We start from the raw sequence: 27749 nt of genomic DNA on the forward strand, positions 1-27749 counted from the left end.
TGCAGCAGCTCTTACTTTATTATGCACGATTTCTTCCTCTTACTTCCTCATACCTCTGCAGCACTGAACTCAAAATGTCACCAAAGACACATTCCAGGTAAATTCCATTTCAGGACTAATTCTTTGTTTCTCATCCTTTTACTGCATCAAATTCAGATTCTTTGTTCTCACCTTAAAAACTGCATAATCCCTGCCCACATCTCTGTTCCCATTCCCGCCTACTCACTACTTCTAATCTCCTCTCCAATATTATTTTCACACCCTCTTGCCTAAGGGCTTTTTGTTTGTGGTGGTTTTTGTTTTGTTTTGTTTTGGTTTTTTTTGTTCTTTTGTTTGTTTGGGTTTCCTTAACTATTTTGTACAAGACAACAACTGCATAATAACTAGTGAGAAAAAGTAATTTGAGAGTTTTTTTCAGTTACAAATAGTTAAATACCTTAATAGTTAAATACCTTAAATTAGAAAAATACCAAATGCAGACGTTTATGGTAAATAAATATCTAAATATCTAAGTCCAATGTATGGAATCACTTTATTTGGACTGCTCTGGAAGGGTTGTTTGTTTTAGTCTTTGTTCTACCACTATGCTTTGAAGCTGAAAGCACTCTTTTAACTTTTTTTTTCATACAAATAACACGAAAAACCTGTAGTTTCACCCAGCAGGGAACAGCATGCTGAAAAAAAAAAAAAAAAAGGATTTAGATTTTCAAACAAGGGAGCAGCATTAACTGCAGCCAGCAGAAAACAGTGGAGCTCCACAGCTTGGAAAACAAGAGTCTTGGCAGAATCCACATCTGTTCTTACTGGAGGCAATGGCCTAAAATAGGCTTTAAAGCCCGCCTGTGATAAAGTCAGTTATTATCTTTCATAAAACGTGTTTTCCACCTCACCAGCACCAGCTGTTTCCCATCCCCACCATTTTAATCGCGCCAATCGGTAACCTCGGGCAATGCATAAAAAGGTTTGTGTACAAACAGGTGCTTAATATTCCAGACATTTTTGGAAACACAGGAGGAAGCCACTATAAGTGCTTAAACAAGGTAGATTTTTGTTTTTTTTTTTTCTTCCACTCCAAAAACTGGCGTTTGTGGCCCCACGAAAGGCGCACTCAGGGCCAACACTGAGCAGCCAGGCCTCGCCCAGGGGGAGGGGACGCCCCCAAACAGGCCTCTCTCTACGAGCCGCTACCGTCCCGAGGGCTGAGCTCTTCTGACCAAAGCTTTTCAGTCAAGAAGCTGCTCCAGACCAGCTTTCCCTCCAAGCCCAGCACCGGCTGCCGCAGCGTTCCCGCCCCTGCTCCCCTCACCTCACGGAGCCGCAGGCCCGGCCCCGCCCTCTCCCTTTCGGCGGGAAGCGGCCGGCCGCCCCACGTGACGGCGCACAAGCCCCGCCCCCCGCGCAAAGACCCCTCCTCCAGAGCCGTTTTCTATTCCCCGCCCACCCTTCGCCTCCAACGACGACCCTGAAAACACCCTCAGGCTCCAATCTCCGAGCTCCGTCCCGCCCCTCCGCCAATCCGCGGGCACCCTCCCTCTCTCGCCGGCCAATCGGAACGCGCAGGCCCGAGCTCGCTTCTCCAGCCAATCAGATCGCGGAGCGGCGGCCGGACTCTCCTCGCTCGCCCCGTACCAGCGTCGTCCCTCGTTCCCTCCCTCCCGCCGGCTGGCGCGGCGCAGGCGGGCGGCTCCTCCACTGGGGCTGCGCTCGGCGTTCCCTCTCCCCGCAGCAGCTGCCGCCTGGCGGGCTACGCCCCGCGCCCCCTGCTCGCCGCTAGCCTTCCGCGAGCGCGGCCCGAGCCATGCTGCTCCTGGTGGTCGCCTTCATCGTGTTCTTCGTCCTCCTCCTCTACATGGTGTCACCGCTCATCAGCCCCAAGCCCCTCAAGTTGCCCGGCGCTCATGTCGTGGTGAGTGAGGTGCCCCGAGGAGGGGGGGGTTACACGCGGAGCGAGGAGGAGCGGCCTTCCCCGCGGGGGCGGCGGGGTCTTCCGCGCGGGCCGCCCTCGGCCGTTCTGTCCGTTGTGGGGCAGGGAGGCCGCTCCCGCCGCGGTGGGAGGGAGCGTCCTGTTGCCACCCGGGCTGCAGCCGGGGGTACGGCGGCCGTGGGGGCCCCCACGGGGAAGGCCCCGCTCTGGGGTGGGGTGGGGTGGGGGGGCGAGCGGAGGAAGCCTCTCGATGGCGGGAGCGGCGGGCTGGAAGCGGCGGGGCGGCTCTAGCAGTGGATCCCTCTGGGCTGGTGTTGAGCGGCACCCGGAGTGGAGCTGCTGGCAAAGGCCCGCGCTGGGGAAGCTCAGCGTCAGGGGTGCCCGCTGGTTTACAAGGAATGTTGGCAGCTGGCTGTGGCACCCCAAGCTACCAAAACAAGGGAGCCGCAAGTCCGAGCGATAAGGAAATGACCTGTGCTGATGACTCTGACAACGGCTCTCTATTTCGGTTGGCTTAAGGCGATCTTCTGAGTCACCAGAAACTCAAACCATCTTCGGTGTTCGTGTTGACTTTTTGAGACATTCCTTTTGTACTCTCGAAGTTACCGGTTGCCTTGAGTTTTGTTTTCTTTCAGCACCTCCCAAGGTATTTAACTGGTGTGTGTGCTCACACAAAAAAGGGCAAAATCTATGGTTTCCATGGTCTAAAAACCAAGAGGCAAGGAAATGGGCAGACTAATACAAAGGAAGTTGTCAAGTGATGCTCATGCACCTTCTAGTCTTAAGGTGCACAGATATCGATGTCCACAAGCAGTACTTTGTCCGTCTGTAGCTGAGATCGTAGAAGGAAGTCTTTAGAAGAAAATCTTAAGAAGAACATACAGTTGAAACGGTTCATGAATAGTACACCGCTAGAAGTTACATGGGTGTATGGCTTGTGAGGGGAAGGGAGACAATACCCAGGTGCTTTCAGGTGGATCACAAAGCCGTGAATTTAGATGCATGAGAGCAAATTAGTTAAGCAGTTGAAAGAATTGGGGTCCAATAATCAGCTCTCTTAACTTAGCTTTAAATCCCTAACCAGTGCTCTGTGTAGTGAAGCTGTAGTTTATTCTCTGGTTAAATTTGCTTTTAAGGAGTGAGTAGCACTTTCAGGTGCTTTTATTAGGGTGGGAATTAGGGGTAATCTAGAAGTTAGACCTTTTAGGTGCAAGTGAATTTACAGCTACTCTTACGTTTGTTTTTTTGTTATTTTGGTGTTTTTTGTTTTGTTTTTGTTGTTTTGTTGTGGTTTTTTGTTTGTTTTTGGGGGGTTTTTTTAGCTCTGTATTATGCCTTTTTTTGTTGTTTCTTGGGGGGGGCGTTAGTTTTTATTTTTGGAGGATGGAGCTGTCCCCAGAATAATTTAGACCTGTTCAAGTTGCAACAGTATTCCCAGGTCACTTTATGCAATAGGTGTTGCTTGGATGCTGTAACTGGCTTTACAGCATCATATACTGTGTTAGGTGTGTTCTAGCTTGCATTAAGGTTCTTGGTTGTGGCTCTACCCACAGAAGTAATGCTTGCTTTTACACAGTATCGAAGGCTTCTTCCATAACAAAGTTGAACCAGACTTTCCATAACTTTTGTGCAGAAATATAACAACAAACAATTAAAAGTTTAATGGATTTTATTCCAAAGTTTTGCTGTTTGTTTTTAATATATATGTTGATTATCCCAAGTTTTGTCTTTTTTCTTTCCCCTTCCCCATGATTAAACTCTAAAAGCTGCTGTGCTGGTTCTTCTAATCAAAATGGTTAATTTTTAAAAGTTTACATAGAAAGTTATGGGAGTATTCTTGTTAGTTAAACTTCCCTAAAACCAATGCAGCTGATTATATTAGCACTTTAAGCTCAATTTGATACAAGCGGAAGTCTCAAAAACCATATTCCTGCAAGTGTTCTAAAACTACAAGTCTAGCTACAGAAGTAACTATATAAATATATTGATGGAGGAAGATGATGTAGATATGTTTAACTTGATGATATAAATCAAAATATGCAGGTAAACAGTTTCATCGGTGTCACCACTGGCAGAACTATTTGTTTTATTTTGACTTTAGTTATGCTTTTAAAGTATTCATGCAAACTAATGAGAGACTGTTTCAGAGTTCACTAGCTCCTAGGTTTGTAGATGCTGTTAATAACTCTGGACAGGTGTACATTTGGATACCAGATTTTCAAATGTAGTGCATAAGGAAAAATGTTGGATGATGGTACTGTAAATAAAAAAATTTTGTTCAGGGAGGCTTTCCACATTGTGTGTGTGGAGTTAATTCCTACATCGTATACTGGGACTAAGTGTTATCTGCTACTGAAATGACCGAGACACTTCATGAAAATATTTAAGGACCATAACTTTATCTAAGGACTTCTTTGAAGTCTTCTCACTGAACAAAAATATTTAAAAAAACCCCATCAAAATCGTCATCAACATGTCATTTACATGTTTAAATTCTTTTTTAGGTTATGCTAATTCAGATAAGACTGTAGATTAACATTTGCTAATATTTGCCAGGCCTCAGTTAAACTCAATCTTGAAATGAAGAATAAAAGAATAAAGGAGTAAAGAACTGGGAATTTCATTTATAGCTGGTTAAGCCCTCTCAAGAGGGCAAGTGATTACCATTGCACTGTAAATATAATTATTCAAGATATACTTGAAGAAATTGTTTGTCTGAAGCAGAAGAAGTCAGTCTTATCCAGAAACACTTTATTTCTGAGGGCTTGTCGAAAGTATCGTGAAATACATATCTTATGTTTCTGAAGGCAGGCCATTGGCAACTTCTGATGCCAGTCACTGAATTTTCAACTTAAGCCAGTATTCTTTTCAGTCTTAATCCTTCATAAAAAGTATTTCTCTTCACTCTTAATGGTTATGGTTGATTGATGTTTGAGTTATGGCTGAGTAACTGACTCTGGCTGCCTTTTGGGATGGAAGTTTGAAGCAGAAAGTTTGTGGTGTGTTTTATTTTTTTTTTTTTTTTTTTCTTTCTGTCCTCTCCCAGAGTCATTTGTATGATGGAAGTGCTTGCTGTGTTTGGTGAGGCATGCTTTCTGGAGGAAACATGATCAGAGGAATCTATTAGGAAAGAATAGAACTGTTACTCAGAGTGAGAGTCTGCAGAACTCCAAATGACTAATGGTTTAAACTTGTGGGTTTTTTTCCCCCATTCTTATCTGCTGTGTATTTTGGTGACCCCAGTGAGCACCATTAAAAAAAATGACTTCTCTGCTATAAAATGGCTAAAGCATCAGGTTTAGCTTATTTAAAACAAAATGGTTTTAGGTGTTTAATACTACTTGCCTTGTTTCTAGCAAAACTAGGAAAGTGTTCTCAAATAAAGGGTGTAAAAGTTCTTTTTGTTCTGTAAAGCTGATACTTCTTGTGCTGAACTTCTCCATGTATTGCAATCTGGAAGACTATTTCGTGCATCTTTTATTTTCCATTGACTTTAACTTTCTCCTTGGGTCTCAAGCTATGTGCTAGCACACATCACCTATTCTGTGAGAATAAGCTACTATTTTGGTAGCTGACTGCAATGGTAGGCAGGAAAATATAATAGGATAAGGCAGTCCTTCATCACTGCTTCATGTGCATCATGCTCATTTGCATCCCTTTTTCAGGGATTTACACCTGCCCTACACACATCCTCTCTGCTCTTTCTTTCCATTGCTCTACAAAGGTGCTTTGCTTGATGGAACAGAATGCAACAAAAACTTGTTAGGGCAAAAAGCAGCCTTCTGTGTATTTAATGAGTGATGTTGCTGAAATGTCAATGCTAACCTTCCCCTCCTTGTTTCAGCCTTAACCTCTCTAGTACCAAGTTGAAATTTCTGAAAAAAAAACCCTGATATCTCAGTGATACAAATGCAGTTTGTGGACTAACAATGTCAGGAAATGTAAAGATGTTCCCTGCTTGGGACTGTCTCACGTTCAGATTGGAAAAAGGCCTTTTGCCCACATCCACATGGGTAAGGGTCATCTCTGGTCTAGAAGTAGTTCTACCACTTCTGTGCAGAGCTCAACTTGATAACTGCAGTCAACTTTAAGGACAGCCAATCTTTGTCTCAGCATTGTAGCTCTTATGTTGGGAGTGATACAATCTGTGGTTTGGATGCATTTGAGTGGTTCAGCAAGAGGTTGTTTTGAGTCTTGTGAGGCACGCTAACCACTTAAGAGTAGGTTACAGGGATGTTCTGTTTCACTGTAATGGAATACCTTCTGTCAGAGCATTGTCTAAAAGCATGAAGCCAGCTTGTATCCAGTGCTAAGTGAAAGTTAGTAAGCTCCAGACATACTGTATCAATCAAGTCTTGTTTTTCATCATTCCCTGGTGACAGTTCTGTTGATTTGGAGTTGGACTGTCTCATCAATTGAAGTGAATTTCCAGTATCTCAGTTTTGAAAGTGAAACACAGCAATTCTCTGTACCTTGCCCAAACATTTGCATTTATCAAGGGAGAAATAAACCCTATGATACATAGAAGCTGAACTCTGTTATCAAAGATCATAGCTTCAGAAGTTGGAGCCAGACCTTTTTTGGAATAGCTGGTTTGGTGCCTGTTCTTCTCAAACACAGAAACAGCTAAATAATACTCCTCAAGGGCTGCCAGTATTGCATTCTGAACATCTGCATTACTGCTAGGATTCAATTGTCCCTTTCTGTCAAGAAATTAGTCTGCTTTGAGTTGCTGTGACCAGACTTTAAGTTTTGCTACCCTGTCTGAGGCTGGGTTACAGTGACATTTAAAAATGGGATCAGTGGCAATTCAAATGTCTCAAACTAATGAAATGCAGTAGCGCTGTAAAACTATTGGTCACAAGGGTAAGTAACTGTAATAATGTCTTGTTTAGTGAAGTAGATGCATGCTCTGCCTTTAATTCTGACCATCAGTGTTAGTTACCTACCTAACTAACAGACTTCATGGGTTTTTAATGGTGTTAAGTTTGTGTTGTTGTTTTTTTTTTTTTTCTTGCTATGTTCTGGTTACATTCATGGTGAAGGTTCCCAAAATATGTGTGTATTAGTAACAATCTCCCACATTCCAGAAACAGCCTCCCACCTAAATGCTAAAGTTCCCAGCTAATTGATATTGCCTTTTGTCACTGATGTGACATGAGCCCTATACAGTGCTCTCAGGTGTGACTGTGAATAAATTTTTTACTTTTTCTGTTTCTTGCATGACTTCAGACCTTTTCTTTCTAAAAGTAATGTTAGTGTTGTCTGACAAGCCTGAGGCTTGGTCCCAGTACCTTCACCTTCAAAGAATTCCTCAAGCACTGGTGTATTTGGCCCATTCATGATACTCAGCAGTTTGTGCAAGTAATAAATGTCTGTCTCAGTGTTATGCCAAAAATTGGAATTGGAGCAGTCTTTTATGCACACCAATTAGTCCATGTGCTGGTGTACCTGCTGCTGTGGAACATCTGTAGAAGCAATGAGTGCTGTGGAGCTGAGATCTTCCTTAATGTATCAAACTGAATCCTTTTCAGACACGTGTTGAAATCTTGCAAGGTATTTTGGAAATACGCTAAAATTCTTAACTTCTTTCCACCATGAAGCACTAAATTAATTCTAGGGTTCTGTTGAAGTCCCAAATCATGAACTAACATTCATGCTCTCATGGCCTTCATTTACTTTGAAAACAGTCATCCTTGGTTCAGAACACTACAGACCACGTTTCACATTTCCAGAACAGGACATGCATCTTGGAGTTATCCTCAAAGGTTAGTGTAGTGTGAAGCCAGTCTTGCAGAGAGAGTCTGTTAGAAGGTAATCTGAAGCAGCTATCTCTAGTAATAGAGGAAGCCTAAAGAACTGAAGTTAGTCTTTGTGGATGTTATACCCATTCTTCACCCATTTGTGACTGCAGATGAACCAATTGGAAACCATGAACCATGTTGTAAAACTTCGTTTGCTGGGATTATTTGACTCACACTAAGCTATTTTTGAAAGGGGGTGATAAAATACTCATGAAATAAGAGTTTAGTGACTCATGATAATGTACTTATAACTCTTCTGACTTTAATGCCTTCAGGAGTGGAAAGAATTTTAAGGATAATGCATCTCTGCAAATGCAACTCTGAGGCATTGGCAGATGAGGAGGCAACACAAGGCTTTTGATAATGTGTGTAGTTAGATTGGGGATCTTTGATGTTCCACTAATTAGCTCAATGCCTCCATTTTCTCATAGTTAAAATGGAGGTAATTCTTTACTCTCTCTGCAGTCTTTTGAAAGGTTTTGATAAAGAACAAAAAATGTTGATTTGCAGAGGGATCTGAATCACATTTTCCAGTTATGATGAAATTTGTATTTCAGAACTGTTTTCATCAACAGATTATTTTTTTTTTATTATTTTTTTTTACAATAAATGCTTCTAGGCATTTTGTTCCTGTATTTTCTCAATTATAGCCCTTTAATATGCTGTTAAAAGAAAATTAATATAATTTGGGTATATAAGGAAGCTACTGGTGTTTAAGGACCAAAGCTCATGCAGGCTGAGACTTGGCTTAAGTGAACAAGTTGTCTAAAGACAGTGTCAGACAGGCAGACACTTTTATTTCAGTCAGAGATGTCAGAATTGCCATCCACATCTTGTTCAACATGGAGTTCGTAAGTAGGTTTATTGAGGGTAGTGAGAGAGGTGCTGAGGCAACTTTAACCTGCATGTCAGTATTATTTGGCAGTGTATGCCAACATATGATGCAGGGCTGTAGACACCACCCTGCATTTGTCTATAGACCAACTATTAATTTTCTGTTCGCCTATAAGACTATTCAGTGTTACAGTTTAGAGGAAGAATGGTAGTTCAGGTGCTGGCATCCCCACAAAACTGGACTTGCACAGACTGTTCAAGGTCCAGGCTGGGAGACTGAGAAATACTCTACAGTGGGCCAACTGTTGAATTATTTTTTTTTTTTTAATAATAATAATGTATTTTCCATTTATGTGATGATACCTTCAGCAGGCAATATACAGTTGTTAATTTTATGAATAATTTCTGCTGCAACTTGGTATGGAGAGGCAGTATGTAATTGTATTATTATGGCTGAGATTAATAGTGATTTCAAACTTTTAACTACTTCTGCTTTTAGAAATAACATACAGAACTTAATCAAAAGCATGTGAGAGCCTGTGTGGGAGTGGGTCTAAGTGTGCCTGATGTGAGAAATGAGGAAAAAAAATACAACTGACGTAGAAACAAATGCTCATCGATCTATTCAGATCTTATTTTTCATTAGTAATCAATAAGTAAACTATCTTTAGTTTATCTTCTGTATTCACACCTGATTGGGTGATATTTTAATCTTGGTATATTTTTAAATTTTTCATTTGATTTGTCTTATTGTATGGGAGAAGAGATGAAAATAGTGGACTTACTCTGCCATTTTCAAATAACTTTTAGGTAACTGGAGGCTCCAGTGGAATTGGAAAATGTATTGCTATTGAATGTTATAAGCAAGGTGCTTTTATAACACTGATTGCAAGGGATGAGGTAAGTGTACATGTATTTTTACTGGCTAAACTCAGTTCACAAAATCTGTATGGGTGGGGGCTAATTTTGAAATTGATAATTATTCATACTTTCTTCCATATATATTTTAAAAGGATCCTAAGCGTTTCAAATTACTCAAATTTGAATAGGAGAGGTGGCTGCCTTTTTAAGGAGTGTAGCCCAGCATGCAATTTGTGATTAGCTTGCCTTAAAACTCTGCCAGTGTTATCTCTTCTGTTAGTGGCATTCATTATTTCACTATCTAGATCTGTGCCAGAGAACAAAAGCAGGAAAAACCCTGTGTTTAAAACTGTGGTGGTTGTAGTCTTAACTACAGTAAGTGACAACTGGGGGATTAAAGAGAATTCTTAAAATTCACAGAATTATTTTGATGTATAATCAGCATTTTATCATGCTTTTACTAATGAAAACCTGTTCGAGACCCCTTCAGATGAAAAAGTGTAGTGTGTGTTTTTTTTTTTTTTTTTAACTAATCAAAATTTAGTTGAAAAGACTCTGTTTTCATAATGGCTTGTTATTGTTCAGGAAATAAAGGCACTTTTTTGGGGGGGGCCTCAGTCCCAGCTGTCTTTGATAATTTACTTACACTTGAGAACTTGTTTTGCATAACTTTGAATGCAGCCAGAATTAACACTTTTTTATTGAAAGGAATATGGCAATTTGAATTTAGCAAATTTTAGCTTCATTTTTATGATAATTCTGTGACACTGGTTGTTCTTCAGAATAGTGTAATGTTACAGAAATATAAAATAGAACCAAAATACATCAGAAAAATTAATACCTGCAGTCTTAGGTGCTCTGTGTAGTTGTATGAAAGAAAAGCCTTAGATCTATTCTAGAAGTTGTTACTGGCTTTAGAAAATGAAGTGAAAAACAGATAAGCAACTTCTGATAGCTTTATGGAGTTCATGTTTTCATCATATATTTTTAAGTCCTGTAAAGTGTTATAAGTAGCTGAGGATCTTTTTGGGGGGGCGTTTAGGTAATATATTTAAGCCTCATTGAAACACTGAAAACAAATATTGCTCTCAAAACTGCAATGTTTTAGCTGTTCTTGTATCCATTTCAGAACAAGCTTTTGCAGACAAAGAAGGAAATAGAAAAGTATTCTGTTAATGACAAGCAGGTAAGATCACTGCTCACAGTGTGGCTGTTGTATGTTTTGTTTAAGGTAGTCACTGCAACATAGTTCCTTAGCCCTGAATTTAAAACAAAGCTGTTTGACAAAAATGACTGAGGACTCAGAATTTCAGTTAGAATATACCAATCTGCTTACATCCTATGTTCTGAACTCTGCTACATTGGATGTTGCCCAGCTAGTGCATTAGCCTGCTTTTCTTAGAAAAAAAATTGATGTCTTCAGCTGTAGGTATAGTATGCTTTTTTGGATAGCTGCAATTTACTGTCACTCAATAAGCATTTGTATTCTTCAAGATCAAGTGGAAGAACATTTTTTTTTTCTAATTTTTTGCTTTTTGCAATTCATAAATACAGTCATTGCCTTGGAAATAGATTTAGATACTTGTTTCCAGGTTTCGTTCACTACATCTTACTTGTGTTCCTCTTCCTGGCAAGGTACTATAACATATACACAAGTCTGTGGAGTTCTGAGACTTCTAATCACTGAAGCTGCTTCGGTGAAGAGATAGTGCACTCACACATAAAGACACCGTTTTAAAACTTGCAGAGGTACTAACTTAAAATAGGTAAACTTGCCATGTTCAAAATATGCAGCTTCAAGATGAAATACTAAAATTTTTTCCAGTGCTAACAATCAAAGGAAGGGAAACAATATTGAGACTGTTAACATACTTGACTTCTCCTTTTTTGCGTACCAGAATTATTTTTGTTACTTCCTTAATTACAAATTACAAGCAATTTTTATTTCTGTATAAGGGGATTTTAATTGATAAATTGGATATTCTGTTGAAAAGAAGCAATGGAAAAAGCTATTTGGAGGCAATAGTGTTAGTACTAGCTGATACAAAATTTTCTTAATACCTCCATTTATCAGATAAGATTCTGTCGTCTTTATATTTTTGTCAAATGGCTCAAGCTGATTTTTTTTTTTTCTCTGCATGCTGCCTTACTCAGAGCAACTTTATTTGAAAAAGTAAGCCATTTGAGGTGAGGAGAAACTGTATTCTGCCCATTAAAAAAAAGAGTCCCAATAACTATTTTCTTTTAGCTGCTCTAGTAGTTTCCCAAGCTTAGCATTCCAGTTAATCCCTTCTTAAACACTGTGTCGGGATGTTCTTGTTAAAATCTGTCCAAGCTTGAATAGATGTAGACTTCTTAAACTAATATTACTTGATTCATGTTCACAAAGAGTTTCAGCTGAAGTCTCAGAACTTACCTTTGAGATTGAGCAAGCTCCAGTGTGGGCTGAACAGGCCTGCTTTTGCAGAAGCAGCTTTAGACTTGCAGCCAGGTTAGGCTTAGGCAGTGGGAGTGATAGGTAGGCTGGCTCTCCTGTAGCTATTGTTGGGTTGTAGGCAATGTCACTGCCTGGTCTAAATGCAAAGAATATACTGGAAAAAACAAGGAGACTGGAGCAGAGCTCACACTGGAACAGCAGATCAGAAGCTGGGAAGGTAGCTGAACCAAGAGAAGCTGTATGAAAAGATTGCTGAGAGAGTGTAGAGAAAGATGATGTCTGATATGGATCACTTACACAGAGACTGTTACATTTACTAGATGTTAAGCTGAGAGAAAAACATCCTCTGGAAGAGTTACTTATGTGAGCCTGTGCTGTCACCATTCAGCTCTTGGACATAGACATGAAACCAGGTTACATGGACAACCAGGGTCTGGCATCTACATACATTTTAGTGCCCAGCTTGGCTAATGTTATTTTAAAGATGTTTGCATGCATTTTATTTAGAGCGCTGACAGGGTGTAGGTGCGCTTTAGGGTATAGGTGTGCAATGGAACAAAATCCTTGCCCCTAAACTTTTTTTTTTTCAGTATTTTTTAAAATTCCTTTTGTAATACAGAATATTCCCAGTTACTTCACTGGGAGTTGAATTGATCTTTTGTTGTGAAAGCTTTATTAATGACCCAACACCATGCAATATTTGGAACAAAGGTGAGGAACAGGCTGGGGATATTAGACTTCTGGCAGCATAGTCTGTGTCCTAGGCACGGATCTATAGCGTGTGCTCTGGAGTGAAGATAACCCGTATATTGTAGTAGAAGAAAGTATGAGAATAGAGGCAAAGGGGTGAGTTTATAAGGTGAGAGATGTCAATAAAAGCTATGATAGTTGTCCACAGTATGAATGACTACTCTATGCAATCTGATATATTAAGTAACTGCTACAATTTTAATACAGAACAATGATTTTTTTTATTTTAACCTCCTCACTGATCTTGCAGAGACATCCAGGTAACAAATCAATGTTGTTTTCATTCAACTGCTATTTTGTTCTCAAACTTATATAAAAGATAAATATATTCAAAATGTAATAAATATCCTAAGGGGAGATACATGCAGACCCACCAATAATAACTTGTGCCACAAGTTTATGCTGATGTCCAACTACACACAATGCTGGGAGGCAGGAATAGCCAACCTGCTGTACAGGAATGGCAAGCAGGTTCTGTTTATGCAGCTAAGAAGTGTTGCAGTCTGACCAGTGGCAGAACTGACGAATGACTGGCTGCCAAAGCAGTTAGTTATGCTGTGGTAAGCTTTTTGTGTGTGTATGTCCACATGCCTTATGAGAATTGGTCATGATGGTACTTGTTACCAACTGGTGATTACTTTTATTTCACCTTGAGCCGAGTTTAAATGAATTGACCAAAGTAACAGGAAGGATAGAAATTGGAACAGGAATACAAGAGTTTCTCCTTTTATTGTGATACGAAATTGCTTCTCCTTTCAAGATGATGAATTACCAGATATGCTTTGTAAATAACTGGCCAATCTGGAGTTTGTAGCAATCTTAGAATCTGTAAGTAGCAACCCTAAGACAGTGCTTCCTTTGGGCAGAAGTTGATATGAAGGTGCTTCCAAGTGTAGATTCTGAAATCATCTTGCCGAAGGTAATCGGGAACTTTAAAAAAACAGGGCTTAACTTTTAACTGCAACAAAACTCAGGTGTTGCTGTAATCTTTTTGCCATCCTGTACTGCCTGCTGTCGCCCCTCAGGTCAAAGCCACTTTTCTGTCTTCTTCAAATTAAACCACATAATCTCTGGTTTCCAAACAAGGAGTAAATATGCATGTTACTTCAGTTTTTGCAATGTTACTGCAACTAATCAGTTTCTCATAGAAGTTTTATTTTAATTTTATTCTTGACATGTCCCCATTAAAGAGTATCCAACTAAGCTTACTACCATTCTTCAAAAAGAAGGTATTGAAAAAGTGGGTGGTGTGTATTGCCAGTACTAAAGTTATCAGGTTTTTAACACTTAATAAATTTTTGAAATGTTCTTTTTCAGTGCTGATGCAGTTTCAGAGGAACACTCTGCAACTGTGCCTTTCTATGATGTAGAAAAAATAGTTTTTTCTTAGAGATGAGCCTAAGGCATACAAATGGTTTAACTTGTGTTTAGTGCTCATGAAAGGTAAATGTGGAATTTTGACGGCCTTCGTGAGAATAGTTTTTAGTAATCTTTAAGCTGAGTCATAGTGTGTCTTGATACAGTAAATTAGAAAATTATACTTTGCATGAGTAGCTGCTCTGAAGATCCTGAAGTGCTTATTTATTCTTAATGTAATCTTTATTATACTAGAATGTTTGTGTGTGAGGGGGAGGAGCTTGAGGGGACAGAGTTTGCTTTCTCCCATTTGGGGGAAGTGCAAATTGTCCTGTGAAGCAGATTTCTTGTTTTTTTGGAAAAGATATTACACTGGATTTTGTTTCATTTTGAAAGGTGCAGAATCAACAGGTACTGGCCTTGCAGTGTTGTAAAAATGTTTTTTCACTTTCCTTTTCTAGGTTGTACTATGTATTTCTGTTGATGTATCTAAAGACTATGAACAGGTGGAGAATGTTCTAAAACAGGTGAGGAAGTAGCTGATTCACCTATGTCTCCTAAGAAGCTTATCTGCATCATGTCTTTCTAATGGAAATAGTTACTTATAATGACACTGTGCTGTAGGAAGGTGGTGGGTTTTTTCCCCGCTAAAGAACATCTTAACCTCTATCCCCTCTTCCAGGCTCAGGAGAAGCTGGGACCAGTTGACATGCTTGTAAACTGTGCAGGAACATCAGTTACAGGAAAATTTGAGGAAATTGAAGTGAATTCTTTTGAAGTAAGTGAGCATACTTTTGTATTTAATGATGATTTCTTATTCAGCTGTTCTGACAATTAGATTGCATTCCAGTGTGTTTGCAGACACTGTAGGAATACCTATACACTTGATTTGTGGTAGCTGTCAAAATTAGAATGTATGTTTAGGTTTGCAAGGATTGCCTTTAATTCTTCATCTAACTATCAGTCTGTTGATTGCTCAGAACAGTGAGTTCTCCCTCTGGGATACAGAGAGTCCTCAAGATGGCAAAAGAGCTTGGCATGTATTTTTATAGTTAAATGCACTGTGAAAGGCACTAAGTTTCACATAGTCTCATTTGTTTTGTTTTCTGGTGAAAATTATATATATACACATATATATTAACCTGTTTAAGAAAAAATTTGCTGTTGTCAGTGTTCAACCCTGAGGTGCACAAACTGTTTGCAGAAAAGCAACTTTATGCCCACAGTCCTCAGGTCCCCGTCATAAACAGGTAACATTGAATAATATGAAAATACTAAATAGGCATAATTCTGTAATAAATTTGAGTCATCCCTTATATTACTTGTATAAGGCATTCAGTTGTGGTTTAGGTCTTCCAGAGAGTGAAATTAAGGAGTTCCTCTTATCCTGCCAAAACTCAAAAGCTCTGAAATGCATAACTGCATAGAATTTTTCCTGTTTCCTGTTTTGGAAAGCTCTTTAAACTTTTATTTCAGTATGTTTTCATACATGACGCACAAATTGATTGCTTCCTGGACACTGTTTAGGTTACGTTTTTCTGGCAGATATTCTTTTTTTCCTTGAAGGCCATATGGTTCACAATATTATCAGTATCTTGGATGCTGTTAAGACTTGTAGATAGACTGGATTCCTTTTGGCTTTAAATGAACTTTTTAGCTATTAAGCAGTTTATGAAGCTGTAGAATAGAAAACAATTGTTTCTTTTGCCCGCTGATAAAACTACAAATCTAGTGAACTTCATTGGTAAAGCAGACTAAAATATGTAATTTTGATAAATAACACCAAACAGCTGAAGGGTTCCAAGTCTGTGGCTGAAATACCTTATTAATATCATTTATACAGAGATTAATGGCAGTCAATTATCTGGGTAGCGTTTACCCGAGTCGAGCAGTAATCACTACCATGAAGGAACGAAGAATGGGAAGGATTGTGTTTGTATCATCTCAGGCTGGGCAATTAGGCCTATTTGGTTATACAGCGTATTCTCCAACAAAGTTTGCTCTTCGAGGGTTGGCTGAAGCCCTGCAAATGGAGGTATGTGTGCAATAATTTAAGCAATTTTGATTATAAACATTTTTTCTAACTAGCAGAACAGCATATTTTCATTTCAATAGTTTTCTCTTTGTCTTGTGCGGCACTGCTGATACCTGTATGCTATGTTGGCCCTTTTTTTGGCAACAGTACAATCATATTGCTCTGCATGAGATTGCAGAAACTAAGCTGATTTCAGTTGCCTAAGAGGGAATAGATTGAATCTGTTCCTAGAACTGAAGATGACCACATGTGCAGACGTTTTTTTTTCTTTCGTTTTTACTAAGAGGACTTGGGTTTTAAGTATTTTGAGTAAAAGTGTTTTTCAAGCCTCTAAGTGCGGAATTATATTGATGATCCCACGGATGCATGAGGGGCAGGCCAGTGATTCCAAGCTTGTTTGCAAGGCTGTGGCAAGTGGTTTGTGAACCCTATGAAACAGTAAAACTTGCAAGCTATAATCTGAGGATTGTCCACAAAAAAAAATATTGACAGTGGTTTACCTTCTAAATTTTGGTATATATGAGCTTTTTATAGTGTAATGAGCTAAGCTAATGCTTAAGGCAAAAAAACAAACACTGTTTTCATTATTCAATGGAACAAGGTTGGTAAGTACATTGTAGTAAGGCAGGTAAAAATGATTAGAAAATTACTTCCCCTATTATTCTGCTGTGAATGTTGTACCTATTTAGTGTCTGTGTTTGGTTCTAGACCCTTGTATAGGCCCTGTTGTTACCCTGTTCTCTTCAATGTAGTTGTATGCCTTGATCAGGATAAGAATGAGTTGTAAAACTGCCTCTAGTCATTTCTGGCCTGCCAGATAGAACAATGTGACTGCAGGGTCTTTCTTCAGACTGGTGGCAGGTATTTTGGTGAAGACTGAGTTATTCAAAACTAAAAATAGGATGTTTATGGACCTGTGATGTGGTATTTCAGTAAGTGTTTTCAATATAGAATATTTCATAATACAAAGAAAAGTGCTTAGCACTTTACAACACTTTATCTTAGTCCTCTGAATATTTTAATTAAAAGCTTCTTTATTTGTATTGGAGTACAGAATTGCATTGGAGTGGTTTTTGAATAGTAGTGCAGTAAGTGAAGTAATACTGTGGCACATACATACAAATGTAACTAGATGCAATTCTTGACATAAGACCTTCCATTTTTCATCACTTTTTCTACTTATTTTTTTGTTTCCTTAGATTTTGACCCCTTGCAAGTTTATACCACGGGTTGAAAAGCCTTGTGACATGAGTATACCTCTTAAAGATACCAAATTTGAGTTTTACATTTCTGTTATTTTTCTTTCATATTTGTCCAGCAATGAAAAAATGTTGACATAACAACAAAGAAGCATGCTAATAAACATCAGTGAAAGCCTTTTTGGCCTTGTGTTTCTGAATGCTGAGTACTGGTGTTTGGCAATGGTTTAGACTTTTTATTGAAATTGGTATAATTATAGAGCTAAACTACTTTCATATCCTTTCAAATAGTTTAAAAAGCAGTAAGATTCATCAAATAATTTACATCAAATGCAAAGTTATTAGATGTTTTTATTAAAACAACACAGGTATCTCTAAGATCTCTGCCATTTCGCTTTCTTGTTTGACAAAGCTCTGTGTCTTGTAAGAACTGAGTACGAGGGTGACTAAACGCTAGAAGCAATTTAAATTAGTTTGCTTTATTTCTTCAGTATTAAGAAATTAAGCTATGAGGGATGTGTGAAAGTTGTCAGTATTAAGGTAACACTTAATTGTTTAAAATACAGGTAAAACCTTATAATATCTACGTAACGGTGGCCTATCCTCCAGATACTGACACACCTGGCTTTGCAGAAGAAAGTAAAACAAAGGTAAACAGTTCTTCATTAATACTGCAATGTTTTTAAAGCTTCACTTTGTAGTATGCATTACATTTCAGATTTCTTTCATTTACATAATACTTTTGAAATCTGTGCATATTAAGATTTTTGAGAAGTACTTTTAGACATTCCAATTTTATCATCTTAACTAGTCAGAGTTACATAGTCTGTAGGGTAATGTTGTGTATTTTATCGTTTTGGCTTCAAACGAGAAAACAATTTACCTTTATCTGAAACACTGTGAAAGTCTTTCTGTACACAATGGAAATATTGTTGTGGAATGGTAAACTGTAAAACCGCTATTTGTTTTGATATTAAAGCTTAACGAGACGAAACCAATATTCCTATTTTGCATCTTGAATTATTTGCAGCTGTTCTGATAGATGTGACAGATCAAAATAAACCTCAGTTCCTTCAATGAAGTCTGCAAACTAACTGCTGTATGAATATATGTAATGACACAATTCAGTAGTGGCAGTTGTCTAGTATTAAAGTAGGAAGAAAACTCTTGCATTGTGTTTGTAGTACAAATAACAGTATCACTTTTCAGAAGCGTAATTTAGTCACCGCTTGCCATTTGTTCCTGTATATGAAGTATAATTCTAAAAACCACATTCAGGCTCTCTGTTCAGACTGAAGTGTCAGGTAACTAGAGAAAAATTTGTCTCTTTTTCATTTGCATACTGTGAACTGGAAACCTGGTATCTGAGGAGATCAGCCTTTTCAAGATGCCCCATCATTTAGAATAGGAAATTCGGGTTGAATTGCATTTTATCTATTACCATTTGCATAGGAGTCAGTAGGGATTGTATAACACAATTCTGACTTAATCACATCTTGATATAGATATTCTGTATTAAATATATACTCCCACACTTCCATATGAAGTATGAGAATTAGACATCTGCAGATACTTGTATAGCTTGCATATTCTCTGGGACTTTTTTCTTTTCTTCATAATAGCCTGTTTCGGGGAAATACAGTCACCAGTACAGTGCACTGTTCATCTAAGATTTCTCTTTAAAAGAGATTCAGTGAGATTTATCCTACTTGTCAAAAAGGTGGGGTCTTTTAAGTGAAGACTAATGCTTTGTTTTAGCATACATTAAGTCTTTGGGTGACTTGCTCCTGTTGTGATAGTGCACCTTAAATCTGCAATATTGCATTGCTTTAACAGATCGGATATTCATTTGTTATTGTTGCGTTTATTAAATATCAGTTTAGAACATCTGTCCCTCTAGCTTGAATCTCTTTAGGACTGTGCTGTTTTTCTCTGTAATAATTTAATATAGTAAAAAAATGTCAGGAAGTAGGATACAGCTTTCCTGTGTTTAATCATTAAACTTTTTTTTTTCCTTTAGTAACTGCTTTACAAATGACAACTGTGTCTTGGGTCCCTGAGTAGCCAGATATCAAGTATTTAATGGCTGATTTCTACCTGCCTTTTTCTTAACGTCATAGATCTGGATAGACTGGAAAAATGGGCTGATTCCAGTGGGATGAAGTTCAATAAGGCCAAATGCCGGGTGCTGCACTTTGGTCACAACAACCCCCTGCAGCGCTACAGGCTGGGCGCAGAGTGGCTGGAGAGCAGTCAGACAGAAAGGGACCTGGGGGTACTAATTGACAGGAAGCTCAACATGAGCCAACAGTGTGCCCAGGTGGCCAAGAAGGCCAATGGTATCCTGTCCTGTATCAAAAACAGCGTGGTCAGCAGGACAAGGGAAGTGATCCTCCCCCTGTACTCTGCATTGGTGAGGCCACACCTGGAGTATTGTGTTCAGTTCTGGGCCCCTCAGTTCAGGAAAGACATTGAAGTGCTGGAGCGGGTCCAGAGAAGAGCAACACGACTGGTGAAGGGACTTGAACACAAGACCTATGGGGAGAGGCTGAGGGAGCTGGGGTTGTTTAGTCTAGAGAAGAGGAGGCTTAGAGGTGACCTCATCACTCTCTATAACTACCTGAAGGGAAGTTATAGCCAGGTGGGGATTGGTCTCTTCTCCCAGGCAGTTGGCAATAGGACAAGGGGGCATGGGCTTAAACTCTACCAGGGGAAATTTAGGCTGGATCTTAGAAAGAAATTCTTTACAGAGAGAGTGATCAGGCATTGGAATGGCCTGCCCAGGGAGGTAGTGGACTCGCCGTTCCTAGAGGTTTTTAAACTGAGATTGGACATGGCACTTAGTGCCATGATCTAGTAAACGGACTAGAGTTGGACCAAGGGTTGGACTCGATGATCTCTGAGGTCTTTTCCAACCCAGTCGATTCTGTGATTCTGTGATTAACTTTAGCTGTTGCTCCTGAACAGCAGTTATTTTTTTTTTTCCTAATCTTATACTGTTTTTATTACTGTTGACATCCTTATATCTCTTTCAGATTTGGTTGATACTGGCCTGTAAACTCAAAAGTATATAGGGGTTATGAGATGGAGATCTGATAACATAACCTATATCACTGTAGGAAGGCATGTAAAAGGTGTTTGTGTGGGATTTCTGTTGGCAAAGACAGTGATCCCTCTCCATCACCTCCCCTTAAAATACACATACTTGAAAAAAAAGTTTTCAGTGAGCCTGGTCAATTAAATCAGGATTCATAATTCTGTGGGTATTTGTAAATAGGCCTGTTTCTGTGAAATTTAATTTCTGTAGTCCTTTGGACTGATAATGAGAGAAACCTGTAGTTGCTCGGCTATTCCCTAAAAGTGATTTTAAAAAATATTAATCTCAGAATTTAAGCTAGTCCAAATATTTGCCTAGGCTTGAATGCTTCAATTAAATTTTGTCAATAAATGTAACTGAATTAGCCAATACAAGTAGTCGACTTATGATCAAGTACTGTTTTCTCCCTAATGTAGTGCTGTTTTTTCTCCATCAACAGAACCATCTATCTTAACATATCGAATATTTAAATAGTTTCCTGTGCAGTTAGCTTCATCATTGTTATATTTGTTAAAAGGACATGAATGACAAATGTGCTTCTAAATACTTGGAAGCGTATTTTTGCTGTTTTTTTTTTTTGTAACAGATCAGACTTTTTTTTGTGAAAGGCATTGTGATTGCTAAAATAACTGCCATCATTACTTTCTTCTAGTAAGGTAAAGTGGCATAAAAGCTCTGAAACACGGAGAAATGAAATGCAGTTACAGATTTAGGTGGATACCAGTGTGTGGAGTTTGAGAAATTTAAAAAAAACCCTATATATTTTATTAGTAATAAACTACTGAAGTAACTACTCCAGGAAAAGTTGGCATTTCCTTTTGTAAATTAGACTATTATTTATGAAGGTGCTTTTTACCTTTAAGTGGATGTTTTAGGTGATAATATGTTACCACTTGCTAACAGTGATGTCATCCATGACAAAAAACCCCAAACCAAAATTTGACCTTCATATTTTTCTCTCCTGTGTGTTGTTAGTTAAACTTATATTGGTGTTTTTCTATTAAAGCCCTTAGAGACAAAGCTAATTTCTGAAACCTCATCTGTTTGCCAAGCAGAACAAGTCGCCAGAGTTATAGTCAAAGATGCCATAGTAAGTAAATTATCTTTTTGAAGTATGTTCTTCGTTGGAGAGACTGGGATCACATGTAATACTTGTTTAAGACTGTAAGACAATGACTAAGTAAAATGGAAAAGCAGTTTATATGAAATAGACCTCTCTGCTGGTTAGTTTGAACAGGAAGCATTTTCTTTATTCTGTTTTCTGCCATTGTGCCCACAAATGATTTTATACAGTCTCTTGGAGCTAAAAGGTATCTGAAGCTGTACATTAGACAGAACAAACATATGAATCAGAATGATGCAATGTCTCAAAGGCAGATTATAACTGACTTTACAGCAGTAAACTACTGAATTTTTATGAATCAAATACCATTTGTCAACCTCAAAAGCTTGTTGGACTATCTTATTTTTCTTGAAAATGAGTTCATACAAAATAATTTTACAATAAGTGAAGGCAGTCTAGCCTTTTTGGCTTTTAATGCCTTAAATATGTGATTTATGAGTGATTAAAGTACATAAAATGCTTCTCTTAGTGCTTAAATGTGTATTGCCGTTCTGAGGAATTATTTTGATGTTTGGTGCTATGGAATGCTTGAATGCTTAATTAAGTACCTCAGAATGGAAGCAAACATGAAATTTCATGTTCATAAAGCACAGTGATTGAATCCTAAAATATATGATTAGTTTTCATTCAGGAACGCCACCACCTCCTTTCACTTCTGCCTTCCGTAAGTTTAGTCCTGCAGTGCTTTAGCAAGTGTTTTCCAGCATAAAGTCTGCTGGAAACAAATGGGAGAAGCCCAAGCCATAGCTATAGGTCTGCAGTTTTCCTGATGAGTAGTCAAAAACCAACCAACCAAACCAATGAAAACAACTTTTTCCTGGTGTCTCTCCCGCCTTCTTCTGCCAGGCGAATTGTGTAGAGCAAGGATGTCAAACTCATTTTCACCAGAGGCCACTTCAGCCTCGCGGTTGCCTTCCAAGGGCCCAATGCAATTTTAGGAATGTGTAGATGTAGCAGTAGTTATTCCTAAAATTACATTCGGCCCTTTGAAGGCAACCGCGAAGCTGATGTGGCCCACGGTGAATATTAGCTTGACACCCCTGGCGTAGAGGCTGTGTCTTGTGGTTTTGAGGAGGCAAGTTAAAAATCCTTGATGCAGATGAAGGAAGACCTGTTACCTAGCATTTGAAATAACACCCTCATTCCAAATCTCATGTGATAGCAAACTGATTTTAATAAAAGGAAAGCAGTATTATATTCTACAATTACAGTAGTGATTGATGATCTGACAGAGTTAGGGTGTAATTTTGTCTCTGAAATACATTTGCAGACAGGGAGACCATCATGCATTTTCTCCAGCAATAAGAGTGCTTCAAGAAGACGTTTAGAACCTTTCTATCTTGTAAAGAAATCTGCGGTAATTTAGCATGCGCCTCTCTAAAGAGAAGTTACCTTCCTTGTCCAATTTAAGTCAATGCCTTTTGAAATGTTGCTGCGTAGCACAAAGTATTTTTGAAGAGTTTTAAAAGTCTTAATTGTGTTAGTTTTTTTACATAAAAAATATTTGTTGTTAGTGACGTCAATCAGCTATGTTCACCAGGAACAGCAGTTGAAATAAGACACATCATGATTTGTCACAACTGGGTAAATTACTTTCTCGTAATTGCTGTTTTCCTTCCATCCAGCAAGGGAACTTCAACAGTTCTGTTGGATCAGATGGTTACATGCTGTCAATATTGACAAGTGGAATGTCACCAGTCACTTCTATTACTGAAGGGCTTCAGCAGGTGAGATTTGGGAAGGCCCTGTAGTTGCAATTTTATAGTTTAAAATACTTTAAAATGTAGGACATTATGCAAACCTTCATTTTGTTTGCCTCCATCAAATGGCTGTTAATAGTGGAGAGACTTGGGTTTAAGAAACTGGAGTAGTATTTTCAAGCTGAAACATCAAGCTGGCAGGAACGCTGAGATTCCTACTTGCTGTTGCATAGTTATGGTTTTCATGAGTTTTTCTTGACATTTACAACATGCCTGCCTAGAAGTTTTTTTATTTCACAAATAAATAACATGTTGCAATCCAGCATCTTAAACAAACTGAAAAATTTTCTCTCTCTTTCCAGGTTGTTTGCATGGGCATTTTTCGCATTGTTGGCCTGTTTTATCTGGGAAGTTTTGACAGCATAGTTCGTCGCTGCATGATGCAAAGGGAAAAATCTGAAAATGCAGATAAAACTGAGTAATCTTTACTTTGAATTGAAAGAAGAGTGTCGAACAGTCCTGGACAGCTTGCTGCTCAAGTGTGGGACTCTTTTTTTTTCTCCTGAAGGATTTAGACTGGAAGTACTCGCATCTGTGACAGATGAGTCCCCTTAAAAGCTATGAAAGAAAACAGAAGTACAACTCCAGAAGACGCCCAACTATGCAAAAGTGTGAATGAGGATTAGATTTTTCTTTTTTTGGTTATTTGAGTTGGAGAGAATTGAGGGAGCTTGTAAGTGACCTGCAGAACAGAGTTTGAGAGTGGACTAGATGTGGTAATTCTGGACAAATGCTTAAGTTTTCTCACTTTGGTGCTTATGGACAAAATAAGTACCACGGCAGACTGGGCTGAAGTAGAATGAAGTCCCCTGAACAAGTTGGTACTTTTTGCCAACGTTTTGGGACAGATTTAATTTAGAATGTTAACTTTGGCCAGTCTACAGATCCTTCTGTCAATGATGGCTTTCCTTATTCTGTCCAACATGCAACTGTGGAAAACCTTAAGATGGCAGATACATTTGTATGATCCGAGCTTTCTCAGTCTGGGAGTAATTAAAAAGTATGGTTTAATATATGCATACTTTCTAAAGGGAGACGAAGAACCCATTCCCACAGAGAAATGCTAGGAGATGTGACTGGGTCTGTAGCTCTTCTGGCCTTCCAAGTATGTTGTGAACAACAACAACAAAGTCAAACCAGTATCATGTGTGTTGATTGACTTTCAGCATTTTAAGCCATTGAAATAATGTACAATTTTTACAGATACTTTGTCTGCCAGTTTTTGCTCTGGAAAGTAGCTTAATGCTACTGATAAGAACATTATTTTTCAAAGCTGCAAATGATGAGCCAAACCAGTAGTTGATTATAGAGTCAATTGTAATTAAAATGCCAGGCTCTTACAGTAGCAGGAATGTAGCTGCTTTAGGCCAGGGGGGTTGGGGGAGGAGCACCGTGTGTCAGAATGGCATTCCACCTCATTTTATCACTACACGCAAGAACTTTCACATGACAAGAAGTGATTTAAAATACTCTCCTTCTATGCCCCACTTCTAATTTGCTTCATTTACATTATACAAAACAAGGCTGCTCAATAGCTGCTGTAGAATACACAGAATCCAGTGGTCTTAACACTGAAAAAGCTTGATGCATAACAATGATGTTTTAAGGGTGCACTATATATACTGTTTATTTAATGGACCACTATAGTAAGTGCCTTGTGAGCTGGGTGTTTTTTTTTTTTTCCCAAATGCTGCATATTTTGTATTTGTTAGCACTGCTGTGTTTTCAGTGTCATATTTTTGATTTTCAGTCCGTAATCTGAATCTAAATGTACTTGTAAAACCTGGGCACTTTCACTTCCTTGAGAGTAGTGTTTAACAACAAAACAGGCAAAATTGATTTTGTTAAAATATTTTCTACATCTATTTAAGAAGTTATTCAGTTAAACTGAGATGAAAAATAATAGGTGGTTAATAAGAAAATCTTTACAGTATAATTTATTGAGGCTATTTATTTGCCATCTCTGAGTTTGGTAACCACTTTTCAAATTTTGTTCACATAGGCTACACTTGCTTGAATACTTGGTTTACAAACATACTTTTGGGGGAGGGTCACATTGGCACTCTCACTTTAAATGGTTGGACTTTGATTAGATTGCGAAATGTCGGTGCATTTTTGACTTCTTCACAAAGCCTGTGTTTTAGGCCCTGCCTCCTGATTTTGTTTAGATACGTGAAGTTGTGCATGCCTGTAATCTAATATTAATTTTGAGAATAGAGTTTATTCCTGCATTTTTAAACAGCTGGGCTTAAGTGCAAAGAAATCTAGTGTGCATATGTGTTTCCTGTGCTGCTGACTGTGGATGACATAATGGAACTTTTATCATACATCCATTGTCAATATTGCTGCGTTTCTTAAAGCAACATAACAATGGTATTTGGACCCTATTATCTATGTTAATTCTTGATGCTAATCAAATATTACTTTGACGGCCTGCAAAAGATCCCAAAATGGGTAAATCACTTGTGCTGTAGTTTGAAAGAAATGCTTATGTAGATGACTTGATGTCAACATGAGCTTGAAGGTCAGGACTTAAAATCAGTAAGACTTTAAATACTTGAATTTTTGGATCTTCAACTTAGAACTTTGAAGGGTTTTCATTTAAGAAGCATAATCCAGAAGGTCAGAGCACACACAAGGCGCTATGGCAGCTGGGCCTCTTTGAAATATTTCAGGTTGGACATCTTTGGTCACTAATTACTCTTTTTGACTGGAGAGTCCTCTAAATAGTAACTGATATAATTCAGTTCAGGTGTCTATGAAGGAGGAATAAGAATATTGGGTGAAAAATTCTGGCCATGATTCGTAGAGACTTCAGTTCACGTGTGATTTTGCATAGTGGTTGTATTGACAGTGAAACTATAGGTTGAACCCCTCGGCAATTCTGGAAATTAGAAGGAGGCAAGTTGTTTGAAGGAACAAGTAAAGAATAATATTTTTAAATGTTCTACTTTCTGCTGTTGCAAGTTAATGCGGTTCATTTTAACTGATATATTGTCAAATCATAGTATGTTGTCAACTACAGCAAACTTTGGTGTAAATTTTGTTTTCTTAATGCACATTATCTACCAATGTACTTATTTTAAGGTCCAATATTAAGTGAAGGAGATGCCTTGTAAACTTATGGAAAACATTTAGCAGCCAAAAAAAATGTTTTGCCAGTTTAAATGTTACAAAACCTTTGTGTTGAATTGTTTTAGCATTGTATTAGATCTGTGAAGAACCTCAAATAGGCTTGATTACGTTTTGTCAGATTGTCAATAATTTAATCACTTGTGCCATATCAGTCCCTGTCTTGTCTCTTGTTTTCTTGATCAATCCTTATGATTCGATGTAGGCTTTGATGGTCTTCTCCATTCCATATACTTCCTAATGACTGTCCGCTTTAAATACAGATCTATTGTAACTTTACATATAGTTTACTTCACCAAGGTGTTCATGTGCAATTTAAAAAGATTTAATATTTTACTAAGAAAAAATATATAGGTAAATAAACTTTTATTTGCTGTGAAAAACTCTAGGCACTTTTAAATGCTAAACATATATAGTGTTATTTGTAAAAAAAAACTTTGTGCTTATTGCTTCATCATTTTTGTGCCAGAACTGTAAACTAGTTTTCATATTTTATATTTCTCAAAATAAATGGAGAATCAACAAAGCTTGTAACTAAGTTCTCTGAGAGGATGAAGAGCAATGGATTAATTCATTTGCAGGGCTTGGTGTTTTGTTGGGGTGGTGGTTGTGTGTGTGTGTGTTTTGTTTTGTTATGTCTGGGATATCATTCAGCAGGATCCTCTGAATTTTGTAGGACAGCAGAGGGGGCAATATATCCCTCTATTGTGGTAGCTTAGGGCAGAGGCGTCCAGCAGATGAAAGAGGTAAAGAATTCAACTGAATATTGTCAGCAAACCCAGCGTCATCAAACCAAAATGAAAGTGGGATTAAACTGACCCAATGTGCCCTTATTGCAGGAGGTGCTGTGCCAGTATAACTAGTGCTTGTAAACCCTGGTGAGACCAGTGATGCGCATTCCTCCTAGTGGAAAACAATAGAAATAATGGTTACAGTGGCTGTCTTTCTGCACCACCACTGAGCATGCAGCTGTATAGAAAATTACTGTTTTATATTTCAGCTCTGTGGTAGGAGGGCTTGAATGGATGGCTAGCGCCAAGATAATAGCAGGGGGGAAAGAGCCCTAAAATACTTATTCTCAAAGTCAATCCAAAATTGCAAAAGTTCAATCTTTTAGAAAGACATTCCGTTATCAGAGAGCCAAAACCAAAGATGGATTGAGGAGAGTATTCGCTATCTAAAATGTGTTTTAAAGCTGAGGGGCAGATGTTAATCTTGGAATGTTGGAGAATTAGAAGTTTTTAAATTGAAGAAAGCCACATTGCAACTGCAGCTGCTGATTTTTTTCATTTTCAGTGAAAGTAGCAGGCTGAAGTAGAGTGCTCTTCATTCCTTCTCCTAACTGGATTCCAGCTGCAAGGCTAAATAATCTGAGAGTTGATGTTTCCTGTATACACAGCCAGTACCGAGCGCACTGAAGGATAGCTGCGTGTTGGA

General features: G+C 38.4%; 1 protein-coding gene across 1 annotated transcript; it reads left to right on the top strand.

The window, feature by feature from the left end:
• The first annotated feature begins 1593 nt into the window (after positions 1–1593).
• On the top strand, positions 1594–26838 carry KDSR (3-ketodihydrosphingosine reductase). The gene is made up of 10 exons (XM_005509734.3): positions 1594–1906; positions 9373–9462; positions 10553–10609; positions 14428–14493; positions 14649–14744; positions 15810–16001; positions 17767–17850; positions 21304–21387; positions 23046–23147; positions 23483–26838. Exons 1-10 carry the CDS (start codon positions 1799–1801, stop codon positions 23600–23602), a joined length of 999 nt encoding a protein of 332 aa, XP_005509791.1. The 5' UTR covers positions 1594–1798; the 3' UTR covers positions 23603–26838.
• Positions 26839–27749: the final 911 nt, after the last annotated feature.

This window comes from Columba livia, chromosome 2, assembly GCF_036013475.1.
Source record: "Columba livia isolate bColLiv1 breed racing homer chromosome 2, bColLiv1.pat.W.v2, whole genome shotgun sequence".
NCBI lineage: Eukaryota > Metazoa > Chordata > Aves > Columbiformes > Columbidae > Columba > Columba livia.

Coding starts and splice junctions, on each gene's coding strand:
- KDSR (XM_005509734.3), top strand. CDS start 1,799: ATGCTGCTCCTGGTGGTCGCCTTCATCGTGTTCTTCGTCCTCCTCCTC. Junction 14,494..14,648: donor TGGAGAATGTTCTAAAACAG/GTGAGGAAGTAG, acceptor CCCCTCTTCCAG/GCTCAGGAGAAGCTGGGACC. Junction 17,851..21,303: donor CAGAAGAAAGTAAAACAAAG/GTAAACAGTTCT, acceptor TTTCTATTAAAG/CCCTTAGAGACAAAGCTAAT.